General features: G+C 41.9%; 2 protein-coding genes across 2 annotated transcripts in view; both read right to left on the bottom strand.

Annotated features, from left to right (window-relative positions):
- Positions 1-22,417, bottom strand: part of LOC139737789 (serine/threonine-protein kinase 31-like) — a 50,656-nt gene that overhangs the window by 3,917 nt on the left and 24,322 nt on the right. The window contains exons 12-25 of the mRNA XM_071648465.1: positions 22,110-22,305; positions 19,557-19,679; positions 18,845-18,964; positions 18,035-18,124; positions 16,492-16,650; positions 14,967-15,218; positions 14,082-14,186; positions 8,654-8,734; positions 7,409-7,534; positions 6,168-6,379; positions 5,275-5,431; positions 3,689-3,814; positions 2,519-2,710; positions 1,061-1,157 (exon numbers count right to left, since the gene is read on the bottom strand). Coding sequence (XP_071504566.1) covers positions 1,061-1,157; positions 2,519-2,710; positions 3,689-3,814; positions 5,275-5,431; positions 6,168-6,379; positions 7,409-7,534; positions 8,654-8,734; positions 14,082-14,186; positions 14,967-15,218; positions 16,492-16,650; positions 18,035-18,124; positions 18,845-18,964; positions 19,557-19,679; positions 22,110-22,305 — 2,036 coding nt within the window. The remainder of the gene's footprint in view (positions 1-1,060; positions 1,158-2,518; positions 2,711-3,688; positions 3,815-5,274; positions 5,432-6,167; positions 6,380-7,408; positions 7,535-8,653; positions 8,735-14,081; positions 14,187-14,966; positions 15,219-16,491; positions 16,651-18,034; positions 18,125-18,844; positions 18,965-19,556; positions 19,680-22,109; positions 22,306-22,417) is intronic.
- On the bottom strand, positions 10,128-13,689 carry LOC139737785 (uncharacterized). The gene has a single exon (XM_071648460.1). The coding sequence runs from the start codon at positions 13,528-13,530 to the stop codon at positions 12,151-12,153; it is 1,380 nt and encodes a 459-aa protein (XP_071504561.1). The 5' UTR covers positions 13,531-13,689; the 3' UTR covers positions 10,128-12,150.

Raw genomic sequence — 22,417 nt, 5'->3', positions numbered from 1 at the left:
CATTTTGAAGCAAAATGTACAATATAGGTCAAAGGTCAAGGTCAAAGGTCACAATTGAAATTCTGTATAGAAGTTTCAAAGCTCCCATGTAGTGCTATCATATAAAGCAAACAGAATCAAAATCAGGTTAGAAATGGCGAAGGAGTAGCATTTTGAACATTTTGATCACACACGGACGCACACACGGACGGACACACGGACACACGGACGGACACACACACGTACGGAGCCCGTTTCATAGTCCCCTGCTCGAACTCGTTCGGCGGGGACAAAAAGCATTTCTTGATCACTAGCATTGAAGGTGTAACACAGGAAGGGTGCTCACAAACACAAAAGAAAAGAAAGGTGTAGACATATCTGAACCACATCATCCATGGCTAAGCCGGTCCATATTCAATTCCCTTGGGTTCATGAATTTTCATCTATCTATCCCATCTGCACTGTCCTCTAAATATCGAACAGCCACTTGTCTTCGGTGGGCAGCTTGACTCTTGACCTTTGGTCGCTGACCATATGTTTTAGGCTATTGACATTCGCCAGCAGTGCAAACCACCCAACATGTCAAGGGAAATTCCATTCATTCCTTCTGCACACTTCTTTTCAGAACCCTACATAAAATACTCTCTCTTATTCCCTCACTGTCTCGCTCACTTTAACTCGTTTTCTTCGTCTTACTCTTTCACTTCACATTGATATTGCTTGGTACTAAATCTTATCAAAAGAACACCACTTTCCCTTAACCTTGCACTCATGTATCAAAATTTCCACTTTCAGGAATATGTTGCATCATACTTTAGTAATCTCTGTCCATATCAGGGACCAACAGCAATGAGACATGACTGCAAAGACAACACCTTGAAAGAAATAGCATTGCAACAGTATTAAAAAAGGGCAGCTCTGTTTGCCTGCTCCCACCTCCTTCCCCTTTTATCCCAATCCACACTGAAATTGAAAACACAAAGTCAAGAGAAAAACTCTACATCTCCACTAAGATGACAGCAAGTCATGCTTTTAAGAAAAGTTAAAACACAATGAAGATGTAATGCAAGCAATGTTATACCTTTTTTGGGTGGGGATTCCTTGGTCACAGCCCCAGAGTCTGAGTCTTGTACCACCTCTTTGGACTCCTCTTCTGTAACATTTTCTGTTACTCTCTCCTAAGTAGAAACGAACAAACAAACAAACAAGCAAAAACTAACAATTTGTCTCACAAACTGACTTATAAGTTACAGTTTGCTGCAATGATTGAAATATATCCCATTGTGTATTTGCAGGAAATTGGTTGAACTTGCTTTTGCTTTCAGTGAGATTTGGCACTGAAAATACTTAAAACATGGGGAAAAAAAAAGTCAGCCAGTTGACAACCGAATAATAGGAATCCAGATAATCAATGGTCAGATAGTTGAGGTCCTCTTGTACGCGCATACATACATACACATACACACAAATAACTTATGTACAGATAGATACATACATGTATGTTGCTCGATAAATAAGTATATTTCCCACATTAGCCACAGACGTACAAGTGGGTGGGCTGGAAGCAAAATGACACAAAACATATCACCTGGTCAATTTCTGAACAAAAACAGTTCTGACCTTATTCACCTGCTTTTACACTTTCCAAATGGTCTCCTGTTTTGTAACTTATATTTACACTGAGTATAAAAAAAAAAAATAGTGCATGCTTGCATGAATATCCAACATCACATAATCAAAGCTGTCCTGCATCAATTATTCTTAATTTTTCTAATTTCTTATTTCTTCCACAGCAGACCTGACTTGAAAATTCTACCTGACAGCTGAAATCTTGACTACTGTAAAAGTGGATATTTTCGAGCGAGTAATTTTTCGCACTCGGCCGGGTAAGATGGATTTCGTGTGTTTTTAATTCCACGGAATCAGGACATTGACTACTGGAATATATGGCATGCAAAAATATTTCTGTGCTTTTATTTTCGTGCCAGGTTCTAGTTGCGCAAAATGTGCGAAAATTTCCACTTTTATAGTATAAAGACATTCAGAGTGAGACTGCACAATGTGGAATAGAATGAATTGAGATATACATGTACTAGGTAAAATGAGAGTGACATTTATCAATGTTCCTTGAAATTTTCTCTATCTGCACATGTTTTTCATTCATTTCATAAATTCATTTATTTTTCTTAAGTACAGGAGGGATGCCACTTTCACAGAGTAACATTGTGCATGTGTGCTCAGACCTGCCCTAGATGACACTTTGTTCAAATACTTTCACTTCAATTCTGAGGAAAACCAAGTGTACTGTAACTCTACACATTTGGCACAAAGACATGGCATCTGTAATGACCTCTTGCTGTTCCGGCTCCTTTTCATCGTTTGATCTGTTCACCTTCTCCTTCCCTCCTACCTCCATCTGTGTCTCCCCTGCAGCATCAGCCACAACATCCTCCTCCTCCTCCTCCTTCTTCTCCTTCTCCTCCTCCTCTACCTCCTTCTCCTTCTCCTCCTCCCCTTTCTCCTCCATCTCCTCCTCCACCTGCCGGTCATTGAACCCTGGAGGACTGACGAAGAACGGCGCCTCGAGGACGCGGGCGGCGAGGGGGCGCTTCATGGGGCTGTAGCTCAGCATGGCCTCCAGGAGTTCGGCCAGAGAGGGCGGCAGATCGACTCTGGTCAGCTCCGGAGTGCCATCCTGCTCCATCGTAAACTTGGTGCTCGGGTAGAGGGCCTGCCAAGGTGGCAAAAATGACAATGCGGTAGAGAAAAATTTCACAGGCAATCAATGGCACAGGGATCATTTGTAAACATATGGACCCCATTTTCCAACAGCGTCAGTGAAGGACAAAAAACATGCATATCATGATTGTGTGAAAAAAATTAAGGACAACTGAGTAAACATGCCGTCGTATTCAACATTCAGCCGAAAGGGGGCTGAATACATTCACTGACAAGAAAAGCAAATTAAAAGTAATGAGAGAGGTGCGGCAAATTGCTTACCACTCCCATAAGTTAAAACAACAAACAAGAACACTGTAACAAAAAAAGGTATATCATAAGATAAACCATCTTCAGAGAGGTCAGTTCAGTTTATTTTATTTTCGCAGGAGACCTGCTTCAGTCAATGGCTGTTCTTCAGCTGGTCTGTGCCTGATGATAAAACGCATACATCAATTATACATTATACAATCATAACAGAAATAAGATATGCAAACAAAGCCAAGAATACAGTACATCAACCCATTGAGGACGGGCTGATTTTGCTACAACACGCATTTCCTGTAGACACTTACCCGAGTATACTCGGGACTCGTCCTCAACGGGTTAACTTGTTCCTCCTGCAATTCTCCGAGAGCCTCAACTGCCCCACAATGAGATTGTTTTTACAGGTCAACTGAGAACAGACAGGTTGGTAATCAACCTGTGCCAAAGCAGTCAAGTGGTACATGTATCCCCTTTTGACGGTCAACTACACGTGCCGTCGAACAATGCAAATCAGATGCGAGGTATGAATAGAGTGTGCACAGACGGGTTCACAAGCTCTATTGTTCTACACGAAAGAGGCATCTGAATAGGGTTAGCGAAAGCGAGTATCTACAGAGCTCAGCCATGATTGCTATATACATCTTCTACTGACGAGACAGTGTGAGTGTGCTCTGACAGGCTCCTTCAGTTACTTTTATGAGGGTTGGGGTGTAAGGAGACTTACCCAGAGAAGTAACAGCCCGGTCACAAAGATGTCCGACTGGCACGTGGCTTGGAGACCGCAATTGACCTCCGGCGCAGTGAACCTGATGCCCGATTCTGACGCATAGCCCTTCAGGGCAGTCTGAGTCTGACGTGTAAAGTCATGCATGATTCAAGTAAAGTTAGGCAGCATGAAAATCCCATGCACACAGGTACACACAAATAGACACTTTGATGATTCTGTCCTTATAGACGAGGGGTGGTATTCTGAGCCCGTTTTATCTCTGTTTTAAGTCTGTTGTAACAAATTGGTATACTGAACACCATTTTCTCTCGGTTGTAACTTCTGTTTTAACTTCTGTTGTAACTCATTTTTTATTTCGTGCTCTCTTTGCCTGTGCATGCCATTGTCTTAAATGTGCGTACACCAGAGAATGCGCACTTTAAAGCGTGTATAGTTAAGCACAGCACTTTTCCCAAGGGAACAATCTTACTGGTTAAAATGCCTCACATGATACTTCTAACATTTCCTATTGAATATGATCACTGCAGTGGGCATGGTTTTCAGGACTTAGATCACCATTAACACAGTTCTCAGAATATTGATTTACAACTGTTTCAGCGATGTTGTAACTTACAAACTTACAGCAGAAGTTACAACTGACAGGGTTAAAACAGTGTTAAGAATACCACCCAAAAATTAAACCAGTATCAATTCCTATCTTTCCATGCCTTGGAAACCAAGTCAAGCACTAAATTAATGTTTTAAACAGTGCTCTGTGGAGGGCGCCCCCGGTCACCAGACAAACAAAACTTGTGCAGACACACACCAACATGGGAGATTGTCAATAAACCTTTTCATCAATGTATAAAGTCATCTTCAAATTCATCAACGAGACTGTTGGCAGTCAAATACTGAACCAGCCATTTTCAGGCACAATTATGCTGTGACTGTGGCAAAGAGTCGTATTTTGTATTAGCCTACATATATGTCAGGTCTTTAAAGCACTTTTGAGTTGGTGGCTAAAGAGCATTCTTACATCAACTTTCTGTTTATATTTTGATGTATGATCCAAACCAACTGAGCATTTCTCTTACATACATAACATATGTGTATAGTACATGATGATAAGCTGCAATCACGTCCCTTTCTCTCCATGTATGCTTCATTTCATTGTTTCCAATTCACAAATGACAAAATACACCAACACATGTGACAAAAAAAAAAAAGATGAGAACGCCATTAATTTTGAACAGTCACTTGTGGTCGCTATTTATAAAGACAGATTCAAAATATTACTCAGACGCTCCAAATGAAATATGGGGAAAACGACATTTGCATGAATCCCTATCTGAGGGCTGACAGTATCAACACATCAAAAGCATGAAGGTTTCAAAGGGCTTCTAAGGAGATACTTATGTGTTACATGCATCTCAACTGGCCATAATAATTCCAAGCTCGGGGACATATTTATAGTCCATCATCAAGACAGATATATACCAGTGGCTATCGAGGAAGCCTCCTGCCGAATTGGAATAACTTGGCAGCTCTGCTACAAACAAGGAACCAGAGCTGGACGATATATGGACAGTATGACGTATACTCACAGTTGTCCTGGTGAAGTCGAACTCGGCCAGCTTGGCAGAAACGTGAGCCTTCTCACCATCAGCCTCCTTGCTCATACTGAGGAGGATGTTCCTGGGATGCACTCCACCGTGGACCAGGCCCAGGCGGTGCAGACCATCAAGGGCCTCCAACACATCCCTGCAGAAGGAACAGAGGGAACCACAAAATGGATCAATCTATTTTCTCATCCACTTGCGACATCCAAACCCTAGAAACACGCTGCAGTGTATGATCATTCGTGATAATCTAAAATGCTTTTGTTTTGTGTGATTTTCCTCCAGGTATCTTGCTTTACGACATGGCGATGATTTTTGGTTCAACATGATCTGTGAGGACCGATGACAACCTTGCATTAATTCTTCCTTGAGTAAGTCTTTCTCGGAACTTGCCTGTGGGACAGCAGACAATCTTTAGCTATATCACCTCAGGTGCTACCTTTCCAACAGTACTTGGAATGACAATTCTAGTATTATGAAATGTGATGATTATTGAAACTTGTTGAGGACAAGCTGATTTTGCCGGAACACACATTTTCCATGGACACCTGTCCAAGTATACTTCTGACTAGTCTACAACAGGTTAAACCATATCAAGGCAATAACCCCCCCAAAGGACAGTTACCACCCGGCTAAATACTGGTTAGTGATAAAGTTAGAGTAAATATCAGGGTTAGGGTTAGGTTTAGGTTTAGGTAAAGGGTTAGAGTTTGGGTTAGGGTTAGGATAAAGTTCAGGATTAGGATTAGGGTCAGGGTCAGGGGAAGGGTCTGGGGTAATTGTCCACAGGGTAATTGCCCTAGAGCTGGTTAAACTTGTTAATGATTTCAAGTGTACATGATATAATACTCCAAGATTCCACGGTAAAAATTTCGCACCTGCATACACTGACAATCTGCGATATCCCACGAATGCTCCCTGCATGCAGAGCACATTCTAAGTTCCCCACTTCCATGTACGGCAGCTGTAGATAGAGCTGGTTGGCATCTGGCTGCGTGTAGACGGCGTCGACTCTCATGAAGTTTGGCACGTCGATGGCCGAGAAGGCCACAATTTTGTCCAGCGTGTCCTTCTCCGGAAGGTGAATGATCTGCACAAAATATTATTCACAATCTGGAGGTCAAGTCACCTAGTATATGGATATTTTTCTACTTTTTAGGATCAGCTCATTCTGAACTACAATTTAAACTCAACCTGTGCCTAGAGGAACATGTTCTTCAATGATCTAGTGAAAGGGATTGTATAGTTTTGGTTGAAATATCCAAAAGCAACGTGAAACAAAGTGGTCCTAATGAAATGTGAGGCCTTTTATTAGGACCTCTTATCTTTATATATCAACCATTTCAAAACTGATTTCCATCAAGTAAACTTTAAATTCCTCTCAGAATTGTATGCCCTTTAATACTTCACGAGTGGTTTCTAATCATTTCGTAATCTAATTAAAGTTAAAACCTGAATCCCCATTTAAACTAAAACTATATAATCCCTTTAACTTCAGACATGAGTTGATATCTCCCATTCTCTTTCCACTTTCTTGTTTCTGCGGGGAGCCAGGGGCACTGAATAATGTTTGATTGAAAGTGTTGCAAAGAATGATAATTAATCAAGAGACAATGCAACTACACAAAACTAGGAACATTTCCCTTAAGAGCTCTTCAAGGTAAGAAAACAAAAACTCCACCAATATGTAACATAATGAAATACAATATAACAGCTGCCAAGCAGAAGACATAAAATCTGAGGCAAACTGTCTGTGGCAAATTCCTTTTTAACAAAGACTGCTTGAATTTGAAGGTGTCTGGCAATTAACATACACTATAAAAGAGTATGAACAGTCTCAGAACCACACGAATGACAGCAAAGTAAATTCTCAGAGAACTGGGGTTTAATGGTCAGATATGTTTACAAGGATGAAAGCTTATGCTCTGTAATTACCTCAATCTGGTAATATGATATTTGAGTCATTACCATGTCCACTTGTATTTCTCTTGCAGCTTACTTTCACCTCCCATCAACGATTACAAAATGCATTTTGAGACGATTCAATTCTATGATCAGAGAAAGTTGCAGTTCTTGTCACCTACCCAAAGATAACCTAGTACAGGTTTTGCACACACACCTTCAAAAAAGCAACCGGCGCTCCATTCACAGCGGCGAGTTTGACCGTGGTCTTGTCACAGTTGGGCACAGGGGTGAGGTTGAAGTGCTTGAGGTCACGACCTTCTCTTACAAGACCATTTGTCTCCTACATTTATCATTTAGGGGAAAAACAAAACCACAAATCATATGTACATGATCCCTGTGTCAAGCTGGTTTTATTGCAATTAACCCATTGAGGACGGGCTGATTTTGCTACGACACGCATTCCCCATAGACACCTGCCCGAGTATACTCAGGACTTGTCCTCAACGGATAAATCTGAATAAAGATAGGCAGCACCTGCTGCCATAAGAGTTAAGAACCATCACTGGCTATTAGGCACATTCTGGTAGTCTAGTGGATATGACACCTATCTAGTACTCAAGAGGTCTTAGGTTTGAATCCTACCTGAGTGCATACGTCCAAGATATTTTATCGTGACCATTACTCAAACACTGAATAATCGGTGTTTATTTACATCAATGAGGGCCATTTGTAACTTCACTTGCAATATACATTGCATGTACATGTGACTACAGCAACTCAAAAAAACATGATATTTCATTTCCAAGTGAGAGCATCTAGGAATCCCTGTCATGCACTGACTTGCTATTTCATAAAAATCTGGAGGCAAATTTTATTCATTTGGGCAACTACAGCACAGCACAAAACAAAACAAAACAAATACAGAAAAGATAACACTTAGAAAGCAAACAGGTAGCATGATGCATACAGGCATTTAATCAAGTATTCATACTTTGCACTGAAGAACATTATGAATCACATCAGTCGCATTTGAGGTACTCCCATCTAGCTGGCCTTTCACATTACAAGCCAATTTGACTGCTGTCTTCCCACATTTTCTCTGGTAGTGGCAAACCACATTTGACTCTTAAACTTCAATTCTTCCCTTCTAGCAGCTCCCACAAGGGCAAAAACACCATTTATACTAACTAATATTACTCTTCTTGAATGGTTTCCTCTCTGTGATTGGTACAGTGACAAGGACAACAACTGCGGCTGATCATCATCTTCATCCTAGTTTCCCATATCTCACACCAGCTATCAAAATTTCCCAATTTAAAATCAATTGCACAATACGAGTACATCCACTAGCTGCAGGCACAACATAGGACAATTAATGTCCACAATTTTCTGTACCAGCACTACAAGATCATGAGAAATGCTATTCTGGAACGGATGGTATAAATGTATTTAAACTCACCAAAAATTTTGAAATGCCCACTCCAGGAAAAAGGAAGGGTAGTTCCGGAAAATGGTCCGTTGTGAGCTCCGCCATCTCCCTCTACATGATAAACAAATTTAATAGGAAGATTAAATGAGAACTTACCTGTTTGAAATTTAATCTTGATTTTATAAGTAAGTCGTAGAGAAGAGACTACATGTCTCATCGGGTGTAATATGAGATCCCGCTGGTCACGTGTGTGGCAATTTTTTAAAGCTGTACGAGACTACAGGATATATTGATAGGAAGATGAAGATGTTGAGAACTTTACCTGCATAAGGCTACGTAAGTCGCAGGGTGGGAAGAGGAGGGATGTAGTCTCTTCTCTACGACTTACTTATAAAATCAAGATTAAATTTCAAACAGGTAAGTTCTCATTTAATCTTCCTATTTTATTACGTAAGTCTCCGATCGAGACTACATGTCTCATCGGGTGTAATATGAGATTTCAAAGCCCTGTAGTCACGTACAGAACAATACATCTGTAAGCCATCAACGGCATCACTACAGACAGACATACCTGTGCACTCTGTGCAGACTGCCATTCCATATGCAGACTGAAGTTGCCAAGTCACATTTTCAGTAAAGCCTGGGCAAATTGGTTAGTATCTTGTAAGGGCTTGCAATAAAACTTGCGGAATGTCTTCTCAGCCACCCATCCAGCCCTTGAGAGGATTTCTGACACAGGCACCTCACTCCTTTGTGCTGCTGACGTAGAGGCCGCCCTTGTGGAGTGAGCACTGAAGATCTGTGTATCGACACCAGCGTCATGTAGGACAGTCTTAATCCAACGTGCAATTGTTTGCTTTGATGCACGACGGTGAGGCTTCTTATAAGCTACTAACAAATGTCTCTCCATCCCTCTTAGATTCTGTGTCCGCTGCACATACTCTTTCATATAATTCACTATGCACAATCTCCTATCTGGAGGGTACGCATTTAGTGTGACACTGAATCCCGTATTTCCAGGCTTGTTTTGTTTCAGTGTGTTCTCAAAAGAAATCTCAACAGATGATTTTTTCCACCTCATCCTGTCCAGGTGGATAACATGAAGAGACTGCACCCTTTGTGCAGAAACAAGTGCTATCAGCATAGTCAATTTCTGAGTAAGTTGCTTCAGATTAAGTGCCTTGGATGGAGACAGCTTTCTGAGGTAGTCCAAGACGACTTTAACATCCCAGATAGAAGAGTAGCGAGGAGCAGGCGGCTTTAAATGAAAAACTCCTTTCATAAACCTATTTACAAGTGGGTGCGACCCAAGAGGCTGTCGTCCACCATCAACTATGAGAAACGTGGAAAGGGCACTCCTGGCTGTATTCAGGCTACTGTATCCAACTTTTTCTTTGTCTAACATATTTGTAAGAAATGCCAGGACATCACAAACTTGGACATTCAAATAATTAATGTGTCTCTCTGCACAAAATCTTTTCCACTTTCTGATGTACACCTGGTACTGTGCTTTAGTGGATCCTTTCCACGACGCAGCTATGATGTCTATTGTCCTTTGTGTGAGGCCCTGCTCTGCGTAAAGTCCCTTCCAAGCCTGCAACATAATAGAGACAAGTGATTATTCAAAGGATGTGGGGTGCCTGAAACTGGTTGACATAATAATGTCTTACTCTTTCGAATTAACATGGGTTCCTCAACCAGCATACTCTTAAGGATAGGGTACCAAACCTGTGTTGGCCAATTGGGCACCACTAAAATCCCACATGCCTCATCCTTCTGAATTTTCTGCAAGCACATTGGCACTAGATTGAATGGGGGAAAGGCATAAAACTCCCACTGACTCCAATCAACTGTGAAGGCATCTACTGCCCAGGCCTCTGGTTCAGGCCTCCAAGAAATATATCGGTCTACCTGTTTATTTAGGCGGGAGGCAAACATGTCAATTTCAGGCACACCAAATCTCCTGATTATTCGTTGAAATATGCTCTTATTCAACATCCATTCTGTGCTGTCCGAGAATTTTCGAGACATGCGATCTGCTTCAATATTCAATCGCCCAGGTAGGTGAGCAGCTGTAAGCCAGATGTCCTTACTAATACACCATTCCCAAATATCAATGGCCATTTGATTACATTCAGGAGATTTTGTGCCACCCATATTGTTCAGATATGCGACAGCCGTTATGTTATCTGCTCTAACAAGTACATGATTGCTCCTTTTCTCTGAGCAAAAGGCTTTTAGCCCATGACTAACTGCTACCATTTCTAGCAGGTTAATTTTATTCTGATTTGCCTCTTTCAACTCATCACTATTCCATCTGCCACCTGTTGAAGTGCACAGATTTGTTGCCCCCCAGCCTTTACCACTGGCATCTGTGTGGATTTCCACATCTGGTTTTGCCCTCTGCATTGGGCTAAACTGTGACTCAAGGTTCCATATCCACCACTGAATTTCATGGATGCTTTCTCTTGACAAGGTCATATGCCTATCGAAATGTCCCTTGTTCCTTGCAAGGGCAAGAATCTTGTCTTTCTCTAAGGCTCTATAATAGAGAGGGCCATATTGTACTGCTGGGAATGATGCCACTAGTTGTCCAATAACCTTTGCAACTGTTCTGATAACAGGTTTCTCAGTAGCCAACAGTTCTTTACAAGACTGCTTTATGTTCTCCTGTTTTTCTTTTGGAAGCCTAACACTCATATCCAGAGTGTTCAGATTGAAACCCAGAAAGGTAATCTCATGAGTAGGCTCTAAAACTGATTTTTCAGGGTGAACAATAAACCCCAAATTTGATAGCAACTTAGTAGTTGCGCTCACTGCTGCCTGCATTTCCTCGGCAGTTTTTGCAATGATAAGTGTATCATCTAGATATGCAATTACAATGTGGCCCTGCTCCCTGAGCGTTGCCAAAACAGGCTTTAGCAGTTTTGTAAAGAGCCTTGGTGCTGAACTAAGCCCATTGGGAAGTGCTTGAAATTGCCATAACCTTCCCTGCCATGTAAATCTCAGGAATTTTCGAGAATCTGGGTGGATAGGAACCGTGAAGTATGCGTCTCGGAGATCGACTGAAGCTAAATAATCTCCCGGAGAAATAAGCGGTAGAGCTGTCTTGATATTATCCATCTTAAAATGCTGATACAAAATACTCTTGTTTAATTCTGTCAAATCCAAGATGACCCTGAGGCCGCCATTCTTCTTTGGCCTTGTGAAAATATTTGATATGAATTCCCCTTCTACATGTTCACATGCTTCTATGACATTTTTCTCAACCAGCTTGTTGATTTCTTCCTGAATCGAGGCCATTTCTTCAGAATTTCTTTTGAATTCATGAAGGGGTTTTTCCCTACAAGGGGGATATTTAGCTGGGTCAAATTCAAGCTTGTAGCCCTGTACAGCTTGCAAAATATATGTATCAGATGTAAGCTCTCCCCAGTTGTGCATATGTAGCTTCAGTCGACCTCCGACTGCAATATCATTGACATTAGATGTTATTGTCTCCCTTACCTCATCACTGTTTGGGAGTTGCTCTATTTCATCCTGCCCTGCCCTTGGCCGAGCTTCCGGTACTGTGGGGCTTGGCGTCCCTCTCGAGACGCTGTCGGGGTAAACGTATGGGGAGCTTGTGGGGTCCTCTTCCTCCACTGGTTTCGTTGGCCTAAAAAAGGCCTAGATGTGCTCCCTGACGAATCCGCGTAGGATGTCCGCGACACCCAACCAGCTTCCTTGTATCTGCGTTGAGACCCTTGGCTTGGGTAGGGGTGATAGGCCGGCTTGGGTCTTTTAAACCCGCCTCTCATCACTCCGGCCGCCGCTTTGTGCTGGTCTTGCAAGTCCTTTACTTGCTTGCCCAAGTCATCCCCAAAGAGATACTTGGTTACAGGGTTTGTTGGTTTGCAGAGATGAGTAAATTTCGCGTTCAGATCCGGCTTGATCAATTCTTTACGAAGAGCATTCATCTCAAAGTTTGCGTTGCACAACAAAGCTAGAACGTCTTGCTGTTCGGGAGATATGTTGCTTGGATCGAGCAGGCTGACATAAGCCGAGATACCTCTTGTTAGGGATTTTTGGACCCTCTGAAGTTTCACATCCTTCGTACGAACAGGGGCAGAGAGGTTGTCCCAGATCGTCTGATTCACTTTCGGGGTGTCGATCCCTCGACAGTTCGACGGCACTGGGTATTTGCTACTTGTCTCATCGAGCACTTTCTCTTCCAGATGATGGCTCATCAAGTAGTTGACAGAGCTTGCTAGCTCCTCATCAAGAGGCTGTCCAATATCTGATGCCACCGCAAATTTAGCAGCAAAAGCTGGTACTGTCTGTGCTTCTGCCCTATCCACGCACGACTCCAGCTCTGAGCTATGCCCTGCACTCAAGGCATGCACCATGTCATCATCCTCAACATCCATTTCTTCTGTATGTGCCAAGTCATAATCTGCACTAACGCTAGAAGTTGAAGCAGAGGCTGAATCACTTCCACTGCGATCAAGATGTCGGTCTGGCTGTGCATGTCCCATGCCTGCCACCCCTTCCCTTTTACTGGGAAGAGCCTCCATGAACTGACAGAGCAAGCCTTCGAGTCTATCAAGACGACTGTTTACGGTCCCAAAGTTATCATTTGTCAACTTTGACGAGTTGGATTTCGTAGCAATCCGAGGCCGAGTCGCCGCTACCGCCGCGCGGTCGCCAGCCTCCATCACCGCCGGTACTCCCCGTCCACGGCCCGTGTTGGCAGCCGTACCTTTCGCTGCCGCTGCGCGGTCAGCTTGGCTAGCACTCACCGCCTGTTGTGACTCCATTGCTGCTCTGTTTTCGCCCGAAGATTCTGCCGCTGCGCGGTCAGTTTTCTTCTCTTTGTTTTCTTTTTCCGCGGCCACGCCAGCGGATCTTCTATCCTTCTGTTCTTTCATTATTCTGATAAGTCCGAAAGGAAGAATTTCCGCGAAATTCTTGAATATTCGAGGGTTGTGAAAAATCCTTTTCACACACACAAAACGCGCCAACGAATTGCCACACACGTGACCAGCGGGATCTCATATTACACCCGATGAGACATGTAGTCTCGATCGGAGACTTACGTAATAAAATCATCACAAGGAGTGATGGCCGTTATGGCCCAACGCACAAAGACCAAATCTTCACGTATGGAAATTAACAAGATGAATAATGGGAGTATGGAAAGTCAACTGTACAAAACGTTCACTAAATTAAGCCCAATTTGGAAAAGTGCATTTAAAAAATACACAATGTACTTAAGCTGTTATAAATGACTAGCGAAAGGGGAAAAATAATCAGCTTTTGGTATTTGGCATAATTGGTATTCGGTAACTATGAATAGTCACAGGGAATGGTCACAGTGACCATTCTAGTTTTTGTTAATTTCAATTGTAATTTTACATGTTGCTCCTTTATGCATTAAAGCTACACACTACTTTCCTCTCTGTACTTTTGAATTACTCACCAACAATTTATTCTCCTCTTGGTAAGAAGTCCATAGTTTGTCCTGGATGGCTTGAATTTCTTTATTCAGCTCCTCTAGAGACCTCCCTTCATAGCATTCAGGGTCCTTTGAGAGAGGAACAAAAAATGGCACATAGACATGAACACAGATTGATAGAGGGATGGACACATAGACACACATACAGACAGATAGATAAATACATGGACATATAAACAGATAGATAAATACAAAGATAGACACATCAATAGATAGGTTGTTAGTAAGATACAAAGATAGATAAATAGGTAGGTAGGTAGATAGATAGATAGATAGATAGATAGATAGATAGATAGTCAGATACCATGGGTAAACAAACATACACCCAGATTGACAAACAAGCAGATATAGACAGTTAGATAGATATCTACATGAATACAGATAGATAGTTCTAGAGACGAACACATTGATAGACAGATGAATAGATGCAGATGGATTAAGCCAAAATATGTATTCTATTGTCACACATCTAATGTAATAATCCAGATTCCAAGAAACGGTGAGTGAAAGTATTTGCACAAGACATACCTGGGCCACACTGGGGAAAATGATCATCAACTGCTTCCTACTCACCATTCACCCATACAATTACTGGCTTGAGAGTGTACATGTTTCAGATATTTGCTACAGTCAGATAATGTGGAGATTCTGACATTAAAAAAAAATTTTCTACCAAAACATTTTCAGAGCAATCTCATTTGAATCTTGTCTCTACATTTAGGGTCCAATATTACACGCTTATAAGTTCAGAAAGATGGGTATGTCTCCAGGTCTGAAATAGAAACTTGCAAAACCATAACACTTTAATAGTCTTCCAGGAAATCTACACCACAGCAGCAAACCACTGACCTCCTCAATGTCGTGCCGATCGGCCAGTTTGTGTCTGAGTTGCGACCGCAGCGCCTTGATCTCCTTCTTGATGGCCTGCAGTCCGGACACGTCCGGCCGGCTGTTCAGCCAGGGGTTAAGCTGCTCCGCCGTGGCAGCGAATTGAGTGCACAGCTCCATGAGGCTGTGCAGGGTCTCCTCCTCGGCCTTCAGTCCCCTGACCAGTGCCTGGACCACCGCAGACACCACCTCCACTTCTCGCACGTCCTGCTCCTGAAAGCAGCAGAGAAGACAGACAAGTAGCATGATGGAGAAAGTAAAAAGTTATGCACCATTTTTATAAATTTTATAGTAACTTCATCATCAGATAGAGCAAAATATAATCTTTCCAGTGATACCTCACTTACTACATAACCAGAAATATTCTCACAGATATGATTAAGATTATCTCATATTTTCTGATCTATTTTCTTTTCTTTTTAAGCAGCTTTAATCGCAACAAATATGTCTTGAATAAACAAGAACAGAGATAGTTCACTTTGTGATCAACTACTATATAAAACATGGAATGGTGCAGTGTGGGAATGTCTAATAGCAAATTTCATGCTGTACTAAACAAGCCTGAAAATCACATGCTCACATATTTTGGATACTAAACTGTGTCCAGAAATGCACTTGTTAACGGAACTACACACACATGAACTTCACACACACACACATAAAAAACTAGATATATCGCTACGGCGACTGATATGCCCCCACCATAATGCATGGTTCTCCTAATAGGTCTATAGTACAATGTCTTGACAATGTGTGATGACAGTTTCACACAATTGGCAAAATATTAAAATGACAGGTTTGACACAAATGTGCTGAACGTTCACTTTCCTAGAACTAGGTTCAATTGGATGAATGATTAAAATGTCAGAGTGCAGGTATTTGGGGAACTGATGATTTTTACTTGACTTTTGACCCTTTTATAAGTTTATGCATTGAGTAATTTTCAAGGTATTGAGAAAAAGTATAATTTCAGTATCAAACGGGAAAAGAGCATTATCTAAACCTGGCCTTTGACCTTTGACCTCACAGTTCCAAAGAGAATCACTGTTAGGTTGAACATGCATAAATATGTAAGTTTCATGATGATACCTTGAGTTACTTTTGAGATATGGAAGAAAAAGTGCAATTCAGGGGGGAGGGGGGAGGGGGGGAGGGGGGAACAGGAGAATGTCTCATCTACCCTTAGGTGCACTACATTTTGGTCAAATGGGGCTGCCGTGGGCACCGGATACATGGTGTAAACGCAGCTTTATCTAGAACTTTCAATGATATTATTGACAACTGTCCATGAATTAATTCTATGATACCATCTGGGCCCCGTTTTATAAAACTTGTTATCAAAGGCAAGTTGTCATAGTTGTTATAAGCTACTGAAATCCTTGCATCTGATTGGCTAAGAGCAAATTTGTCACAGAAATGTGGAAGTTGTCACTGATAACAAGTTTTATGAAACGGGCCTCTGATTGTAAAGAGACTGTGATCAAACCTGCTTGACTTGTCCTATGGCACCATTTTCAAGGTAAAGGCTGGACACGTAGCCATGACAAGTCATCGTTATCTCGGTTTCCATGGCGATGAGGAAGTCTGCGCGCAGCTGATCGATGTCTACCAATGATGGGGCAGGGCCATCACTAAACTGAAAATACTGAGGTGTAATCACAGAAAACACTTATATACAGAGCATGTTTATCTAAAGGCTCCCTTCAATGCAAGTCTTAGTATCTGCTATATTGTATCATCTATGGGAAATCTATAGATGACATCTATTTTCTCTCTCTCTCTCTCATACACACACACACACACGCTTTTCTTTGTTTTTTATAGACAGAAGGACAATAATCAGAATGTGCCTAAAAACCTTGCAAGAGCAAGGTTGATTTCATATTTGCAATGACATCATTAGCCTCAGGGATAGCTCTATGAACTTGGTATGCTCCTCTTTAGTGTGTTTTCTATTTAGTGACTCTGTTCTGTTTAATTGAACAAAGTTTGAAGTGGTAAAACATTATCCCACATAGTAATCTATCTTGAAAACTAAACTACATCTTCTTTTAAAGGCAAAAAAAGAAATATCCTACTATCATAAATACAATACTAATGGCACTTTCATTCTTGCAGTTCATGCCAAAACATCACCAAGATGGGAATTTGGGAAAAGAATCTAAGTCGCACGTCAACTTGATATCTACAAGGAAAAGCAAAAAACAAACAAACAAATAAACTAAATAATCATTCCTTTCTTTTTGTCAGGTAGTGTCTTTATCATGCTTCAAGTACACCTCATCACCTCTTGAAGCCATTTTTTGACAGCAAAACATATGACTAGCACCAATGTGCTACAAACAATCGAAACCACATGCATTGTAACATATGGAGAGGTAGTTTTCACTTCTGGGCATTCTGAATTGAGATCATGGGTGATGGTAACCCTCCCCATGTTTACTCTCCATCCTGACATAGGCAATTCCATCTTTCCATAATGACATGCACACTATACCGAGATGTACTCTGCACACGTTAGAAAAGACCACCTCACATCCCCTTTACATAAACAGCATCTTCTTCTCATGTGGCACCATGTGTCTGGTTGATACCATTAATCGCTCCTTTTTGATAGTCATCTGGGGCAAAGCACTTCACCAGTTTGGCACCCTGCTCTTTGTCAGGATGTGAAGTGGAATATGATGTATGCATGGATCGTAATCATGCAATAATGGTTTCATACAATACGTGTATATTGATTGTCGCGGTACTGCGTCGAGTCAAACTAACAGCTCGTTCGAATTTTTCAGAGCCCATTCTGCTCTGGTACGAAACCATTACTGCATGATTACTACGACATGAGAGCACTTTGGGGCGAGTAAGTCTCACAGTGTTAGTTATATGAAAGGCACTTTAACCTGAAACACAAACTAAGACAAGCAAACTCAGGGAAACTTTTGAGGTACCAAAACTTTATATTATCTTTAATACATTTGAGTTAAAAGAGAAACTAGTCAAGTCCTCCTTCCAGTTTGCTATCCCTGTACCTCATTCATGCTGGAGAGCAGCTCACACCACTTTCCTCTCAGCTCATCTGTGGCCTCTCTCAGCGGCTCCACCAGGCCCTGCTTCTCAGCCTGTTGGGTAATGGAAGAAACGTGTGGCTTCTTAATAGCTGCGTATCAAAAGGATAAGCTCTTAGATTTGACTTGAGTCCATCACAATCTACGATTGAATTTTAAGATTCAAAAAGCACCAATAGGTTTCTGTAAAAAAAAATGAGGGAATAACAAAATGTTACATAGAAATTCCAAGATAAATTTCCTAGTCTCTGTACAATTAGGGAAATATGGGTGGGAGAGCTCAGGACACACATTCAACACATATTACATAGCATACATTGTACCAATCTTTACACTCAGTGCATGCACATCATCCACAAAGCAAGAACTAGAGGGGTGATATGCCCATGTCAGTTTTCTATAGATGCAAAAAAATACAAAAAATGTGCTGCTGCAGACTGGCTGAGTTTGTCGTGATAAGAAAATATTCTGAACACAGAGCACACCTTTAATCTACAATTAACAACTATACCAACTTAGAGAGTCCATTGATCTCTTAACAAAAAAAAAGACATCTTATCATTTGATGGATTAATACAAGCAAATACCTCGCTACAGGCAGATTATTTAATGCCATTTCAGGTAAACTGAAGTACACATAGCCCAAAAAAATCCTTACTATGCATTCCTCTAATGAAAGGTGTTCACACACCATAAAACATCAGTCAGTGTGATTTGACCTCATAAACAGAAGATGGCAAAAGGGGCCAGGTCAAAGTCAAAGAGAGCGCCTACCAGCCACGCCCGGTACTGTTCATAGCACCCCAGGTCCCCTAGTGACTCCTCCTCTTGTTGTAGGACCTTGCTGGGATCCAGGTAGGAGCTGTACTCTGTCTGTAGCTTGCCAACCATTGCCTGGTAATGGATGAATACATCAACATGTCAGTGCCTTTGACACCTTGGCTTACAGGATATCATAGTGATTGGGGGGGGGGGGGGCACTCTATGCAAACATGGATTGCACAACATCATCCATTATATATAAAAAATATATATATATTAAACTCTTAGATAAGAAATCATATTCAGTGAAACTCATATTTAGACAAAACCAGATTTGTCACAATACTATATTATCATATGTGGATGTAGGCCTTCACTAAAATTATGTCAAATAGATTGACAAGACTTCATATACAGATTTTTTTTTTCTAGAAATATGTGTTTCTTTACTACTAGCATACCATACCAAAGATGCATGGTGTGTCTACAGCCTTGATCTTTTCTGATTCCACATTTCATTCTTTAAATCTGTCAATTATGCTGCTGTACGGTGTTCAGAGGCACCTTCAAGAATAATTAATGCTAATTTCTCCAAATATTCAAAGAAGAAAAAAAAAGAACACTATAGTCAATGAGCTTGGAGCAACTGGTCTCCCAACTAACTTTTTCCTTGCCTATATGCACATGGAAGATTGGCCACCACTGACTTAATGTGGGCACTTACCTGGATATCTCTGATCCTCTTGTCTATGGGTAGCTTCTTCACGTCTTCCAGGAAGGAATTCAACGCCTTAACCGCAGCATGTCTTGCATCGTTGCGCTTCAACAGTGCTGCAGGTAGCTCCTCCTTTATATAAAACACACAAACACAGTCACATAATGAAAGAAAGGTTGGTCAGGTACGCAAGTAGATGTCACAATGCCAGATACATACAATACAATACGATACATTTAACTTGTCAAGGAGCAAAGGTGGGTTTGCCAAAACTGCTACACACACTAAAACGTTTAACCCATTGAGGATGGGTTGATTTTGCTATAACATGCATTTCCCACAGACACCTGCCCAAGTACACTAGGTACTAGTCTTCAATTGGCTAAGTGACCCACTGTCATTGCTAAAGACAACAAGAGACCCGCGGGTCTAGCGCTCACCTGAGTATCGCAAGTTCACCTTTCACGCAGTCACTAATCTAAATTATTCACAGCTCTACCAAAATTTGACGAGGCATTCTCAAGTGGAAGATGAAAATGTACAATAAGGGCCCAATTTTTTCAAGATTCCTTAATTTGGGGGAATTGGGGCCCCCTGGGGCCCTCTGGGTGGGGCATGGTGCCCAGTTTGATAAATTGAGATCCTGACCACCTAGGGATGCTACCTGCCAAGTTTGACAAAAATCCATCATGAGGTTTTCAGGAAGAAGATGAAAATGTACAATTCAGGCCCCCATTTGGACCCTTCCAACCACCCCCCTCCCCCTACCCCCAAGAGGGGCACCCCTGGATCTCCTATGAACAAACTTGAAACTACAGTCATTAATGTACTCACTCATAGTATTATCTCAGCTCTATAACTTCTGATTCTAGAGAAGATTTTTAAAGATTCCTTCATTTGGGGGGTTTGGGCCCCCTGGGGGCCCCCTGGGCGGGGCATGGTGCCCATTTTAACAAATTGAGATCCTAACCCCCTAGGAATGCTACCTGCCAAGTTTGGTGAAAATGGGTCATGGGGTTCTCAAGAAGAAGATAAAAATGTACAATTTAGGCCCCATTAGGACCCCTCCTCACCCCCCCCCCCCCCCCTGGGTCCCAAGGGGGGCACCCCTGATTCTGCCATGAACAAACTTGAAACTACAGTCATCAATGTGCTAACTCATAGTATTAACCTAGCTCTATCACTTCTGGTTCTAGAGAAGAAGGTTTTTGCGGATTCCTTAATTTTGGGGGGTTTGGGCCCCCTGGGGGCCCCCTGGGTGGGTCATGGTGCCCATTTTGATAAATGGAGTTCCTAACCCCCTAGGGATGCTACCTGCCAAGTTTGGTGAAAATGGGTCATGGAGTTCTCAAGAAGAAGATGAAAATGTACAATTTAGGCCCCATTAGAACCCTTCCCCACCCCCCTCCCCTGGGTCCCAAGGGGGGCACCCCTGATTCTGCCATGAACAAACTTGAAACTACAGTCATCAATGTACTAACTCATAGTATTAACTTCGCTCTATCACTTCTGGTTCTAGAGAAGAAGATTTTTACAGATTCCTTAATTTTGGGGGGTTTGGGCCCCCCTGGGGGCCCCCTGGGTGGGGCATGGTGCCCATTTTAACAAATTGAGTTCCTAACCCCCTAGGGATGCTACCTGCCAAGTTTGATGAAAATCGGTCATGGGGTTTTCAAGAAGAAGATGAAAATGTAAAAAGTTTACGCACGACGCACGACGGACGACGGACGACGCACGACGGACGACGCACGACGCACGACGCACGACGCACGACGCACGACGCACGACGGACGCCGGACGAAGGGCGATCGCAATAGCTCACTTGAGCCTTTGGCTCAGGTGAGCTAAAAAGAGAAATAAGAGTGTTAGCCTTGCAAACATTCCTTCCCTCAACATTTTTATCTGCTGAAGACAGCTTAGGTGAAAATCCTTTTAAACAAGCACTTTAAGAATTCATCAGAAGTCAGCATATGCTCTCAGTACAGCACATATACACTAGCAGAAACTATTAACTGGTTATCCTTTTCAGAGTTGGTTTGTTTTTATCACATGCTTTTGTGTATATTTATGCTTTTGCTCATGTTTATACCTTTGCTTAAAGCTATGTTCATTTAATTTAATTGTATCTGTAACAGTGTCAATGTCTGGTTATGTTTATGATTATGTCTATGCTTATGTTTACATTTATGTTTATATTTATGCTTACATTTAAGATAATGCTTTTGTTTAAATGAATAAACAAAACAAACAAAAAAATGAAATGAAATGAAATGAAAACACATGGAAACATGTTATAACAAGGTCACCAGGAAAACCAATTTTACCTCATAATTACTGTTACTTAAATGTTGCAATATACTAATGTGCTAAAACAGAGACCAGCTATCTACAGAAATAGAAAATCGGGACTGAAAGATTCAAAATCAAAAGCGGTACTTTGCTGTAAGCCGGCTCATTATAATAAGGTCTCCCTATTCTTATGCCCCCCCCCAAAAAAAAAAAAAAATCTACGTCTATATTTATGTCTTTATCTTTCCAGCTGAAGTTCCATCTGGTCATCACCTGAGAGTCAAGGTTTTGGAGGACCTGCTGGGCACTCTCCAACTCCTGCAACCTGTCCCCGACCGGGGCCGAGTCCGGGATGAGACTGATGACATCCCGCTGGCCCTTGACTGGGCTGCCCGCCATGGAGGTCATGGCCAGATCTATGGCGGTCAGTATGGTGTTCTCGTGGTCTGGATCAGTGCTGAAGCCGTTCCTGGTCGGCCCAGTGGGATACATTAGAAAGGAAGAAAACGAACATTGTTTTCGGAGTGCCTATTGGCCAATAAAACCCCATAGCGTTGCACACACTATCCAAAGTACCTGGC

This window comes from Diadema antillarum, unplaced genomic scaffold (assembly GCF_040938485.1).
Source record: "Diadema antillarum isolate AM-2024a unplaced genomic scaffold, OU_Dant_1.0 seq00000705_RagTag, whole genome shotgun sequence".
Lineage (NCBI taxonomy): Eukaryota > Metazoa > Echinodermata > Echinoidea > Diadematoida > Diadematidae > Diadema > Diadema antillarum.
This window is presented reverse-complemented; position numbering and strand designations above follow the sequence as displayed.

Excerpts from the sequence above, each read along its gene's own strand:
- LOC139737785 (XM_071648460.1), bottom strand. The coding sequence starts at position 13,530 with ATGAAAGAACAGAAGGATAGAAGATCCGCTGGCGTGGCCGCGGAAAAA.